This window comes from Haliotis rufescens, unplaced genomic scaffold (assembly GCF_023055435.1).
Source record: "Haliotis rufescens isolate VD_foot unplaced genomic scaffold, xgHalRufe1.0.p SCAF_2, whole genome shotgun sequence".
Classification (NCBI taxonomy): domain Eukaryota; kingdom Metazoa; phylum Mollusca; class Gastropoda; order Lepetellida; family Haliotidae; genus Haliotis; species Haliotis rufescens.
The window spans coordinates 11,381,885-11,395,904 of record NW_025963890.1 but is presented as its reverse complement, the minus strand read 5'-3'; the positions used below and the strand labels follow the sequence as shown (position 1 = coordinate 11,395,904).

General features: G+C 36.8%; 1 protein-coding gene across 9 annotated transcripts in view; it reads left to right on the top strand.

Annotated features, from left to right (window-relative positions):
• Window positions 1-13,976, top strand: part of LOC124136123 (protein Hook homolog 3-like) — a 40,361-nt gene extending 26,385 nt beyond the window's left edge. The window contains exons 19-24 of one of the 9 annotated variants that reach the window (XM_046501927.2): window positions 1,143-1,250; window positions 1,628-1,699; window positions 2,364-2,500; window positions 4,496-4,511; window positions 7,257-7,282; window positions 11,176-13,976. In XM_046501927.2, the coding sequence (XP_046357883.2) occupies window positions 1,143-1,250; window positions 1,628-1,699; window positions 2,364-2,500; window positions 4,496-4,508 (330 nt within the window). In that variant the 3' untranslated portion in view covers window positions 4,509-4,511; window positions 7,257-7,282; window positions 11,176-13,976. Of the gene's footprint in view, window positions 1-1,142; window positions 1,251-1,627; window positions 1,700-2,363; window positions 2,501-4,495 lie in introns of all 9 variants that reach the window. The other 8 variants (XR_006861304.2, XM_046501922.2, XM_046501926.2 and 5 more) reach the window with 8 other exon arrangements.
• Window positions 13,977-14,020: the final 44 nt, after the last annotated feature.

The following is a 14,020-nucleotide window of genomic DNA, read 5'->3' as shown; positions in this document are numbered from 1 at the left end:
TGGTTCTAGGTTGTTGTGATGGTGTGTGTCTGCTGCAGATAGGGTCTGGTTCTAGGTTGTTGTGATGGTGTGTTTCTGCTGCAGATAGGGTCTGGTTCTAGGTTGTTGTGATGGTGTGTTTCTGCTGCAGATAGGGTCTGGTTCTAGGTTGTTGTGATGGTGTGTGTCTGCTGCAGATAGGGTCTTGTTCAAGATTGTTGTGATGGTGTGTGTCTGCTATAGATATGGTCTGGTTCTAGATTGTTGTGATGGTGTGTTTCTGCTGCAGATAGGGTCTGGTTCTAGGTTGTTGTGATGGTGTGTTTCTGCTGCAGATAGGGTCTGGTTCTAGGTTGTTGTGATGGTGTGGGTCTGCTGCAAATACGGTCTGGTTCTAGGTTGTTGTGATGGTGTGTGTCTGCTGCAGATAGGGTCTGGTTCTAGGTTGTTGTGATGGTGTGTGTCTGCTGCAGATAGGGTCTGGTTCTAGGTTGTTGTGATGGTGTGTGTCTGCTGCAGATAGGGTCTGGTTCTAGGTTGTTGTGATGGTGTGTGTCTGCTGCAGATACGGTCTGGTTCTAGGTTGTTGTGATGGTGTGTGTCTGCTGCAGATACAGTCTGGTTCTAGGTTGTTGTGATGGTGTGTGTCTGCTGCAGATAAGGTCTGGTTCTAGGTTGTTGTGATGGTGTGTGTCTGCTGCAGATACGGTCTGGTTCTAGGTTGTTGTGATGGTGTGTGTCTGCTGCAGATACGGTCTGGTTCTAGGTTGTTGTGATGGTATGTGTCTTCTGCAGATACGGTCTGGTTCTAGGTTGTTGTGATGGTGTGTGTCTGCTGCAGATACAGTCTGGTTCTAGATTGTTGTGATGGTGTGTGTCTGCTGCAGATATGGTCTAGTTCTAGATTGTTGTGATGGTATGTGTCTGCTGCAGATATGGTCTGGTTCTAGATTGTTGTGATGGTATGTGTCTGCTGCAGATATGGTCTGGTTCTAGATTGTTGTGATGGTGTGTGTCTGCTATAGATACGGTCTGGTTCTAGATTGTTGTGATGATGTGTGCCTGCTGAAGATACATTCCAATTCTAGATTGTTATGATGGTGTGTGTCTGCTGCAGATACGGTCTGGTTCTAGATTGTTGTGATGGTGTGTGTCTGCTGCAGGTTGTGTCTGAGATGAGCAGCATGCAGAAGATGGATGGCGATGCTCCTGAGCTTCAGTTGCTGAGGAACCAGCTGATAGAAAAGGAGAGGCAGATATCACAGATGGAGGTGTGTAGCAACACTCTCATAAGGACAGGGGGAATTGGATTTAAAATAGGTTTTGTACTGATGCTCTTAGTTCATTATAATTGACGATTATACACGGAAAAACAGAACATGTATTGTTTCAAAAAGTGAAAAGCTTCACAGAATGATGAAAATATTTGAACCAATACCTGTGTGGGAGAAAACTGTGGGGGTAGCCTATTGGTTCATGTGGTCTCTTGTCATGTTAAAAATGCATCGTGACAATGTTTGAAGCCCATTCCTTGCATCTTTGTTGTGTTATTTCTGCAATATTGCTAAAAGTGGTGTACAACCCTACATCATGAACACACCAAGCCACAGCGATGGAGAAAACCATGACCATGTTTCATGTATTGCAGAAGGAGAGTGAGAAGACGAGGAACATACGAGACCAGGAACAGAAGCTGATGGTGTCTGCCTGGTACAATCTGGTGAGTTCTGACTCTCTCAACATACTCTCATCATGTCACCTGTTGTGTAATCACCAGAAATAGGCTGCCTTTCAGGAGTCTCGCCACAAATAACTGCAAGATTGCTAATGCAACTTTTAACAATATTAGATCACTTCAGTAGGAAAGTCATTGTATATTTTGATATTGATGTATCAGTAAATTGTTGAGAAAAAATTGCCGAAAATTGAATTTTGAACATTTAGTGGATCGGTCTAGTTTATATTTAAGAAATAAGCAACGAGTGGGAGTGTTTTATTTTATGATAAACAATGACCACAATTCGTTTTTTTCTTATATGAGATATCAACATTATGTTCAGCCTCTATAAGGAGGATGATAAGATCTACAAGCTTTACAAATATTTACCCCTATTTAATGATGACTCCCACAATAGAATCTGTCTTTGGCAATGTCGGACAAGTCCATTTTATGCACTGCTGGGTATTTCCCGCATATTCTCACAATCCTCATGTCGATTACCTGTACCTCTTCTCTCAATACCTATTGTCATATCTCTCCCGCTACATCTATGGGGAACAACTCCTAGACACTCTCCTCTCTAAAATAACGTCCAATATACAATCTTATCAAGAGCGCATGTTCGAATCATCATCATCATCATCATCATCATTATTATTTGCAGGGTATGCAAATCCAGAGGAAAGAAGCTGAAGAGAGACTTGTCAACAGCTCCCTGGGTCAGTCATTCCTAGCACGCCAACGTCAGACTCGCACTCGTCAGGGCCAGCCACAAGTCACCAACCGTCCCAATTCTACAAGGTGAAATATCACATATATAGCACAACCTTTACTGTTGTATATCATCAGTCATGTAAATATCATTTGTATCACACACACTAAATAGTCATCAATATTAGAATTCAGGAACAAAGAAAGGATTGTCTGTTTCATGTCAGTCCCAGCCTACCTCAGTACTGGACAGAAATGATGTAAAATAGCTGATTAACTTAAGCCTGGTTTACATGCACACGTTTACCCAAGGGGGAATAATGTACCCTGAGGGTCATATAATCATGTTTTTATATTTACCCCAGGGTGTTAAATACCCCAGGGTGTTAAATACCCCAACTGATAGGTGGAGCAATTATTTTTAACCTAAAGGGAAAATAGGTTATGTAAACTAGGCTTAAAATGAACGACAGTTTGCATGTGAATGGACTTTAACACCAACCAGCTTTTTTATTTCATTGATCAGCTGTTAACAGTTACCAGCAAGGCTTTCAAAGAATAAATATTTTGAATTTTTTTACAAGATAATTCTGATTTCTTTCGAGAATGATATTGAATGGTATTTTTTATCTTGTTTTTAACCTAGAATATCTTGTTGATCAAAGCTTTCTGAACTATGGTTATCCAACTGGTACATTACTTGTACATTGGATGTTGTTTTTAGTGATGTGTGTACAGTTATCGTGACATCATCCCGTCATCATGGTCATAAACAAGCATGTCTGTGTATTTTCACCTGGGTAGAATCTTGTAGGATGTAGTACTGTTTTAGTGTTTCAGATTGTATGGACATTATTTATATAGTAGGGATGTCACAATTTACCAATATGGCGATAATATTGTCAGACGATACGATACGCGATACACATAACTGTATTAATTTATATATTAATTCCCATATCGGTTCATATTTCAATCCTGTATCAAATCACACATGCAATATTTAAACAGCAATGAAATGTCTTTGTTGGCAAAATGGGTCCTACCTTCATTTTATTAACAGTTTTGTCATTATTAATATAGAGTATACTAAGTTTTAAGACCAAAATTCTTTTCTCGTCTTTTTCTATCTGTGTTGACCCTCCAGTTTTATCTGAAATAAAGTATTGATTGAAATGAGACATATTTTTGTTCAAATATGAAACCAGATATTAAAAAAGTTTCAAGTCTTTTTAATAGTGTTTATGTGCAGTGAAATATAAGAATTCATGCAAAATTGCCGTGAACAAAGTAACACAATACATATCGTATCAGGAGATGGTCGCATCGTGACAACCCTATCATATAACAATACTTAATTCTGCGTCACTAATTGTAGTAGTAGAATGTACCATCCATACACTGAGTCATGATCATCCCTTAACCCATGTTGAGCAGTGATGGATTTTGGAATTTCAAAAGGAGTGTGTTTGGGGTGGGGAGGAGGATGTGTATGTCATTTTGAGGGGATTCAGAGCCTGTGTGGACATATGGAGTCAGCATTGTCAGGAGTGGTGTGGTTGCTAGTTCTAGAGATAATTACCTTGAAAACTTAAGTAGCCGCATAGGCTTGTCTTCAGTGACGTTTTCAGGTCCTGATTGACATTAACTAGTCATTACATTATCATGTTCCTCAGTGGAAACTTGTAAAGGGAACTCTTTGTTCCTTGTTGAGACTGGAAGTGAGTAAAATGTCGTTGGAATCACGAAGAGGTAATAATTATTGAGGAATTACTTACTGTATGCTCAGAGTTAATGGATGTAAGTATTGAGTCTTTGACATGGGACTTAAAACCCTTCATTCACTCGAGGCAGATAATCTGTCATTCTGAGTTTAGTTACCAGTGTTCTATAGATTACTCAGTCATTTTACGGAAACTGTATAAAGTGCACTTAATGATTGAAAACAATGGTAGCCCAGTAATCATCACTGCACTTGAAGTAACATGTATTTTGTGGTGGCATTGTGCTAGCCAGCAGTGCATGTGCTAATAATTGTGATGTTATTGTAATCAGCGTGTGTTTGTCTTATTTGTGGCATCTCAGTCAATTCAACTAAACTGTAAGTGTTCAACGAAGGTACTCATTGAATATTCAGTCTATGCCACATTTTGCTTCTGTATGCATCACTGTATCACGATGAATCTATGTCACACACACTGTGTCATGTGTCACATCTAGGTCAGACAGGAGGTCAATATTTCACAACATTGTCATTTGCACTGGGATTTCCTTCAGTCCAACAACATACCTCAGTTAACACTGAATTACTACAAACTATCCACTATCTACAATAAAAGCTTCCTATTTTGAGCAAGATTTTAATTGTTTCACACTTTTGATTTTAAGAAATGTTTCAGTACTGAATGTATGTCTATATGCACTAGTTCGTAATCTTTTGATGTAAATAATGAAAAGTTTAATCAGAAAAGCACACGTTTGGGGAAAGGGACCAGATGTTCTCACTTCGTCAAACAATTTTATCTTGGTAAACATGGTAAAGTTTTTTTTATCATGTTTGTTTTATACCATCTACATCTATGCTTTTGAAATGAAGTGTTCAAGTGTTATTTCTGTGTTAGATTTGACAGAAGGGAGTCAAACAGCATGACATATTTAATCTTGTATTGCTGAGAAGGATAAACTCTCACTATGGAGGAAGGACAAGGGTTAAAGTATGCATGATCTCTTATTACTGCTGCATGTTCGGGGGATATAAGGTTCACTGCACCGTGGTTTCACACCAACAAATCAGTAGTCGTTGGCCCCGTTCCAGAAAGTAGTCTTGGCAATATGAGGATCTTAGCTGCCATATTTTAATATATACCTATGGTAGTCGTAGTACTAAGATGATCATAACAGCCATACTTTAACATACACTTATAAGATGGTCGTGGTTGCCATACTTTAAGATACACTTCTGATTGTCGTAGTACTAAGAAGATCGTAGCAACCATACTTTAACATACACTTATAAGATGATTGTATTTGCCATACTTTAAGATACATTTCTGATAGTCGTATAACTAAAACATAACATAAAATCGCATTGTCTTAAATGATATGTTGGGTTGAAGTTTTACCATGTTTACTGTAATTTAAATGCGTTGCTTGTAGCAGAAGGTTTTATTAGCATGCAATTTCATACTGAACATTTGAAGAAGGAGTTTCTCTTTTTATTGAAACTGACATGGACATGATGGAAATGTTGGCATATTTCTGATTATTTCTGATTAAGTGACAAGTTAACAAGCTTTACTTTTGGGTGAGTGATTAAATGATGCCTATCATACACCCTTGATCTTGACATTCGTACTTGTGTTTCTTTAGTCTCTTTACATATGTTGTTAACAATTTTCTACTAACCCTGTTTTGTTGTCTTTGCAGTGTCTCACTTGGCACTAGCAATAACATCCCGTCGTCATGACAACAGTGACATCATCGCTATCATGGGATTGGTGCTTGACAGTGGCGGCAGTGCACACTATTGCTGGCTGTGTTTCATACACTCATATATTATTCTGTATCAGTGAGATGCAGACTGTATTATATGTATTATATAGCATACAAGATGAATATGTTTAGCATGAGTATATGCATTCGTATGCAGCGGAAATTGAAGGGAGACAACTCGACTCAGAAAGTTTGAATATTGATGGCAATTATCATGAAAAATTCTGATAACAGAAACCATTCTAGTGGAGCTGAGACCTGAGCTGGGTTCTATGACACATAGTCCATGACAGAATAATGTGACATTATTCTCTCATAAAAATAATATGTCTATTTATAATATGCCAGATTTACTTAGTGAATGCTCATGATGCTGGCTCATGGGATGGGTGTGTGTGTTTTCAATCTATTTGTCCTTGGCTGGAATTTTTAAGTGGGTTGAGCATGAAACATCATCAGGATCAACAATAAAGAAGTTGTTATATGCAAGTATCTTGAAAATTAGTAAGTTCCAGTACATTTGACTAATTATGTTGACGGAGAATTGCTTGATTGAAAATTATCATTTCTCATCCATGAGAACTGAACGAATCAAGCTCTCAAGCATTGGGTCTGCTTCATAAGAATTCCTACACTCATGCTGAGCATAATGATGAGATGTATATTGTTAAGTCATGCATCACTGAGTAACAACACACTAACTGCCTTAACATCAGAAAACTAACAGCAGGCTATGGGGGCCTTACTCACATCCTTTGTGTATCAGGGTTACATTGGTCATTGTCTTGTCAGCCCATTAATAAATGTTACATTGAAAACAAGCTCAGTTCATCTCATTAAAAGTGAGCCCAGTAGGTGTTTTGATGATCTTTTAAAAAGATATTGAAAATGTATAACTTTAGTGATCAAGATTGGTAGGTTAGTTGATGATGTGATGTTTGGAGATGAATGTGAGAATGTTTGACTGCATGTGTTTGAGATGATGTTAAAGTAACAGATGATGTTTTTTCTGTATGTTTGTAACATGATAGTATATGGTCATGGCACCAAACCTCAAACCATTTTATAAGAATAAAAAGAAAATTACTGTCTCAGATATTAAGATGATGTTTTTTGTGTTTCATTGCATGGCATTTCTTTGGTTTATTATGTGGGCTTGCTTTGTGGTCATTGAATTATATTTGCATGCCAGGGTTAAGCAGTTATGTTTCATTTCATCTTTGATTGCCGTGCTTTGGTTTTCAGATATTTTACAGTGAATCATTTGTTGTATGTACATTTCATCCTAGTCTTAAAGTGGTTACTCTGCTTTTGGTATTTGTATTTTCATGTGAATTATTTGCTTACTTTGCAGTTTTGTGTCTATAACATCTTATCAGGGTATGTAGAGCTGTCTTGCAGTCTGACCATATTTACCTGATTATGTAAACCCAATAACCATGATAACAGACAGTCTTAGACATGTAACATGCAGATAATAGTATATACAGAACAAAAAAGTTAGGAGATCATGAAATATTTTTATATACAATACACATTTAAAGTAAGTCTTCGCTACGAAAAAATATCCCCCAAATTATTCATGGTCCCTGTTTTTGTTCAATATATAGATATCATCATGATCATGAGTTGACCATGACTGTTACTGTAACAGGATATGTTGGAGACAAAGCAGGATTAGAAATAGACTGTTTCACTAGTCTGCAAAACATTGTCATCTACCAAGTGGTTCAAGTGATAATCCACAAGGAAATGCTGCTGATCCTCCCTGAATTTTACTTGTCTTAGACTAGTGGATGTATGTTAATGTTGAGCCCTTATTATACACAAAACAATTGAGCTTATCATTGTAATTGTTGTGTCAAGTGATTATGATGGTTTATAAGATTTTTGTAGAAGTAATTGTAGAAAATAGTTCCTTTCACTTTCTTCTAAAAAGTAGTTAAAACTAACTAAATAAAATCAGTTGTCACTGTTGGAAGTCCTCCATTGTATGATTAAGCTGTTTGTGGATCTCTTCATCTAAATATCAAACTTCAATGCCAGGGAATAACCTGTCTTGACTATCTGCTGAAACAGTTGCCATTGGGCGTATAAGGCAAAATTGCTGTGAAAAGTTCATGAATGGATCACTGAAAATCAGTGATGACACCAGGTGTTCGCGAAATGTCTGTTATCAGAGGTTGGCTTCTTGGTGATTTAAACAGCATGGGTTTGTATTATCCTCATTGCACATGGGTCAGAGAAAGGATTCCTGATCCACGTGTGGGCATGTTTTTGTGTGTGGGCAAATGTTTTTGGTTGATATATTGTTACAACTGAAGACAGTTACATGATGTAACTTGCATGGTGCAGTGAGTTATCAGACTTGGCATGTGTATCGAAATTGGTATAAGCTGGGAATTCTTAATCATGCTTCTTGTCAGCTTGTCTGGTGAGGATATTGATGTATACTCACATTTGAATCTGGATTTTAATTGAAATATGACATTGTCTTGGCTACATTATCTTAGAAATATTTATAGTAATTCAGCAGTCAATGTTATTGTGTTGTGTTGGTAAGTTCAGATTCCTATGTTGGTTAGGTAAGCAAACTGTGAACCTGTTTAGCTGATATTCTGTTTATGTGTAAGTAATGTGTCAAAATGCTTCCCATGCTGATTAAATCAGAAGAAATATATATATATATATTTATAGAATGTAGAAATAATCTAAGCATGTGGCAGATCAGTATGCATACTATACTTTATTACCTATATTATATTTTACCACTTAGTTTAACATGTCTATGAAAACCACTAATGGTTTGTTACCTTTATCAAATTTCCTAAACTATCATAGTAATTCAACCATTTTATTTCCTTTAGATACTTTCTTGAGGTTCTCTTCATTTCTTCTAACAAAATATCAACAGATTGGTCATTGCCCCTGGGGACTTGACATTGACATTCATTGAGTTGTCATTTGTTTTACTCACATGGTATTTACACTCAAGAGTTGTCATTGGTCCTGGTGACTTGGTATTGTCATTCATGCAGTGTCATTGGTCCTGGTGACTTGGTATTGACATTCATGCAGTGTCATTGGTCCTGGTGACTTGGTATTGACATTCATGCAGTGTCATTGGTCCTGGTGACTTGGTATTGACATTCATGCAGTATCATTGGTCCTGGTGACTTGGTATTGACATTCATGCAGTGTCATTGGTCCTGGTGACTTGGTATTGACATTCATGCAGTGTCATTGGTCCTGGTGACTTGGTACTGTCATTCATGCAGTGTCATTAGTCCTGGTGACTTGGTATTGACATTCATGCAGTGTCATTGGTCCTGGCGACTTGGTATTGACATTCATGCAGTGTCATTGGTCCTGGTGACTTGGTATTGACATTCATGCAGTGTCATTGGTCCTGGTGACTTGGTATTGACATTCATGCAGTGTCATTGGTCCTGGTGACTTGGTACTGTCATTCATGCAGTGTCATTGGTCCTGGTGACTTGGTATTGTCATTCATGCAGTGTCATTGGTCCTGGTGACTTGGTATTGACATTCATGCAGTGTCATTGGTCCTGGTGACTTGGTATTGACATTCATGCAGTGTCATTGGTCCTGGTGACTTGGTATTGACATTCATGCAGTGTCATTGGTCCTGGTGACTTGGTATTGGCATTCATGCAGTGTCATTGGTCCTGGTGACTTGGTATTGACATTCATGCAGTGTCATTGGTCCTGGTGACTTGGTATTGACATTCATGAAGTGTCATTAGTCCTGGTGACTTAGTATTGTCATTCATGCAGTGTCATTGGTCCTGGTGACTTGGTACTGTCATTCATGCAGTGTCATTGGTCCTGGTGACTTGGTATTGACATTCATGCAGTGTCATTGGTCCTGGTGACTTGGTATTGACATTCATGAAGTGTCATTAGTCCTGGTGACTTAGTATTGTCATTCATGCAGTGTCATTGGTCCTGGTGACTTGGTACTGTCATTCATGCAGTGTCATTGGTCCTGGTGACTTGGTATTGACATTCAGGCAGTGTCATTGGTCCTGTTGGTTTGGTATTGACCTGTCTTGGTTGAAACATTATCTTTCTGACCTTTGTCAGTTGCCATCGGTTGTAGTGACATGACAATGACGTGTGAGCTATCCTTGGTCAGGTGAAACATTATTCACATGATATTTGAACATGAATTATGTTATATGATAATTCTGGAATTTACATTATTGTTTTTATAAATACTTTCGATTCAGCATGATGATTCTTTGCTTGTCAAACGCTTTAACATTTCCCTGATAGCAAAGAAGTGGAACACATGTCTTTACCAAACTTGTGTTTCCTCAAAACATTGAATCATCACACTTGAAAGCCAACTTTGAAAAGGTATCCCTCAGAGTAAGCAGCTTGTTGTCAGTTGTTGGGTGTAGTCATACAGTTGCATGGCACTGATTCCTGTAAGCTGTATAGCCCCAACACAGGATCTTTATATTAATGATCTGGCCAATGTGTTTGTAGTCATTTTCCTATCATTTAGGTTAAAATATTGATAGAAAGTACTTAACGTACTCATTTTGTTCCCATATAACCACAAAGAGTTTGTCTGATTACTCAATGTATGTCCAGTTAATCCTGTAATCCAAACCACTGGGCATCAGTCCACATCAGGGCATTGATATACCGCTGTCACAGAGATATACATACCATGTATGTGATACACAGTCACTGCTCACTGACAAGGGTGTACATGCATGTATTCTACATATGGATGTATTTTACCTATCCTTCAATATGATGGTTTATCAGGGATACCGTATACCTGTATATACATAGTGTAGCTGTTTCAACCATTATGAATGATTCACTTGCAGTATGTCAGAGCCATCTTACAGAATGAATGTCATCATATATATCACAGCCATCTTAAAGAATGATTGGCATGCCATATATCTGATGCATCCTAAAGGATGATTGAGATGTATAGTGGACATTTTCAGTATTGATTTGTTGTGATGTATTTACACCTAGTTGTTGAAGCCAAACTTTGCAGTGATATCCTTCTTGCATAGGTTGAGTGGTACAGTATCTAGTTTGTCAGAAAGGATGACTGGTAAATGTTTCTATTTTCAATTTAGATTGAAGATTTGGTGTTATAATATACACCTAGTTTGGTAAATGACTGCAGTATTACACACCTTTAATTTATAAGTCTGAAGAGCTATTGAGATTTCAAGTTTGTGTTACCTGTGATGTAAATGCTATGATATTTATTACAGATTAACTTGAAGATGCCAACTTGCCATGTGGAAGGATAATATACTGAGCACCTATATTTCTTTTTGAAGAAATTCATATTATCATTTAGAAAAATTGAAACTGAACATTCTGAAGAGCCACTGAAACCAGAAGACATTGCAAAGCTAGAGTAATCGTAACAGTGGTGTTGGATGTTACTCTTTCTATTGATCAATGGTTTGGACAGACTTATTTATCAGCAGCATTGATATAGCTGAAATATTGCTGACTTCGGCATTAAATGAAAAACAAATCCTTTTCACTTTGGATACCAGCAATAAGGCTAATCTCATGGGGAGTATGACTACCATTCAGTATAGTTTATACATAGAGATGTGCCATTACAAATCATAGACACTTCAACAACAGAAATTAACCTGAAATGTTTGGAATAACATGACAACCCCTTAACATCACGAAATTCTGCTAGTCATCAGGATACTTACTTACAATAGATGAACTGATCAGGCTAGCTGGCATGTGAATTTCTACCCCTGTACTTTTTTACATGTGTATAATCTCTTAGTCAAGTGGGGAATATGGGTTTTATCATTTGTTATCGAAACAGACTGTAACCCGAGGCAGACATTTATTCAAAGTTATGCAAAATCTTCCAGGATGGTATGACATGGATTGGATATGTTGATTAGTTGTTCACAGAGTTTATATTTTAATAATGTGATGCTTAATGCAGTGAATATTTATCACAGACTAAACTTGATCTCCGCGTTACAGTTCCATGTGAATTATTCTATTTCATATATCATGCATTTGTATCTTGAAAATATATACATGCATAGTTATTGGGGGGAGGAAAACTAAATAGGTATATTACTGTTCATTGTCGATGTCTTTCTTCCATGCCTGTTACAACCTTTCTCCTTTGATTTTACAACTGTTCAGCAGCTTTTTCAGTGTATGGGAAATATCTGTCTGTATTTAAGATTTCTTGTTAAGGGACAGATTTGAGATCCTTTTCACATTTGTTTGCTGTCTATATTTTCAAACCGAGGGTGTTGTTATTAAACATGTTAAATCATAAATTTACTATAACAAGCAACTGAACACATGTTGAAATGGCAATGTCCTGCAATATATGACAACAGGTGTACATTTCTCCTTATACTGTTAGATTGTAAAAAAATACTAGTGCTATTTATGCTATTAATGCTTATAATCTTTGTACATATATTCCATTTTAAAACCAAATGCATGTTGTATGAAATTTATTCATGAATCCTGTTCAATAAATATATATTTGGGGTAAGCCAAATCAGACACAATGGCCACCATATGAAGATTGAAAATCACTGAAGAATGTCTCATACATTATTTGCTGTGGAAAAGTTAAACACCTTCTATTAGATAGTTCTAACGATACTATTTACCTCATTATGATGCAGGGCGGCGGGGTAGCTTAGTGGTTAAAACCTTCACTCATCACGTCAAAGATCTGGGTTCGATTCTCCACATGGGTGTAATGTGTGAAGCGCATTTCTGGTGTCTCCCGCCATGTTATTGCTGGAATATTGCCAAAAGTGGCATAAAACCATACCTACTCACTATAATGATGCAACTAACTACGTAAGTATTGGTTTCAATCAACTTGGATGTCTTTATTTTCAATATCACAGAATAAAAGTTCAAACTTGAACTGCCACATGAGTGTTACAAAATAATATAAACAACATTTTAACTTTAAAAAGGTCACTTGTTAGATGTGGCACTAAGTCTGTTATTCTTTTTACGTCACTTTAGGAAATACCCTTACCTCTGTTCTTGACCTAAAGAAGTGAAGACGTTAGGTTCTGTCCTGCATTAAGGTTGTGTAAAGTGTTGACATAAGTGATTGTCTTGCAGCACCATACACCTTACATCAACTGATTCCTTGTTTCATTTAGCCATCCTTGTTGCTTTATTGTTTTTACTTTGTTTCAACTGTAGCTTTGTCATAGAAACTTATTTCATCATCATCAAGCAAATGTTCTTGTGTAACCTATTTCCATTCTGCTTTATTTTTGTATTTTGAGGGTTTGAATCTTTGATTTCCTCAGTGAACATATGAATAAATCCTTCTAATCTGTCAAAGTTTTTAAGTACCTTGCATGAACGTTACCTAGATAGCTTCAAGGAAAATATGGTCTATGCAAGAAATCATATTCGACATTAATTAAACACAAGCTTTTGTTTTGTGAAAATATGTATATTTTGTGTCTGTCTTCATGAAGGATTGAATGTCTTAACTACCACTCATTTACAGATCCCATTTGTAAGAGTATCATTTGATAAGATGAAACTATGACATATACAAAGCAAGGTAAAAAATAAGGACAACGAAAAAGTGAAGGTTTACCATCTTAACCATGAATTACAGTGAGGATTGTTCTCTTGAATGCAAGTCAAAAGGAAATATGCCATGGAAAATTTGGCTGTATCTGTGGCTGTTTGCAATGATAGTCTTTTGACAAGACAGTCCTCTATAAATTATGGTACTATTCAAGATTGTTTGGAACTGACTGTATATGGAAGGTTTTACAAAGATTTTGATTATTATGATTATTATGACAAGATTTTGTAAATGGGAGTATGGTACTTTGTTTTGTTTTGAATGCAATGTAGTTTAGCTTTTCTGAATGGGATGCTGTTATTATGTCATGACTGGGAGTTTCATACACCTCTACTATAGAAGGCCCCTTGTCACATATGCATTTATATGTAACATATTTCTTGTACTGTACATTATTTGTATATATATTTATCCAATAAATATTTTGATCATGAATGATGTTTTGTCTTGCTGTGGTACAAGGTTATCTATCCAGATGT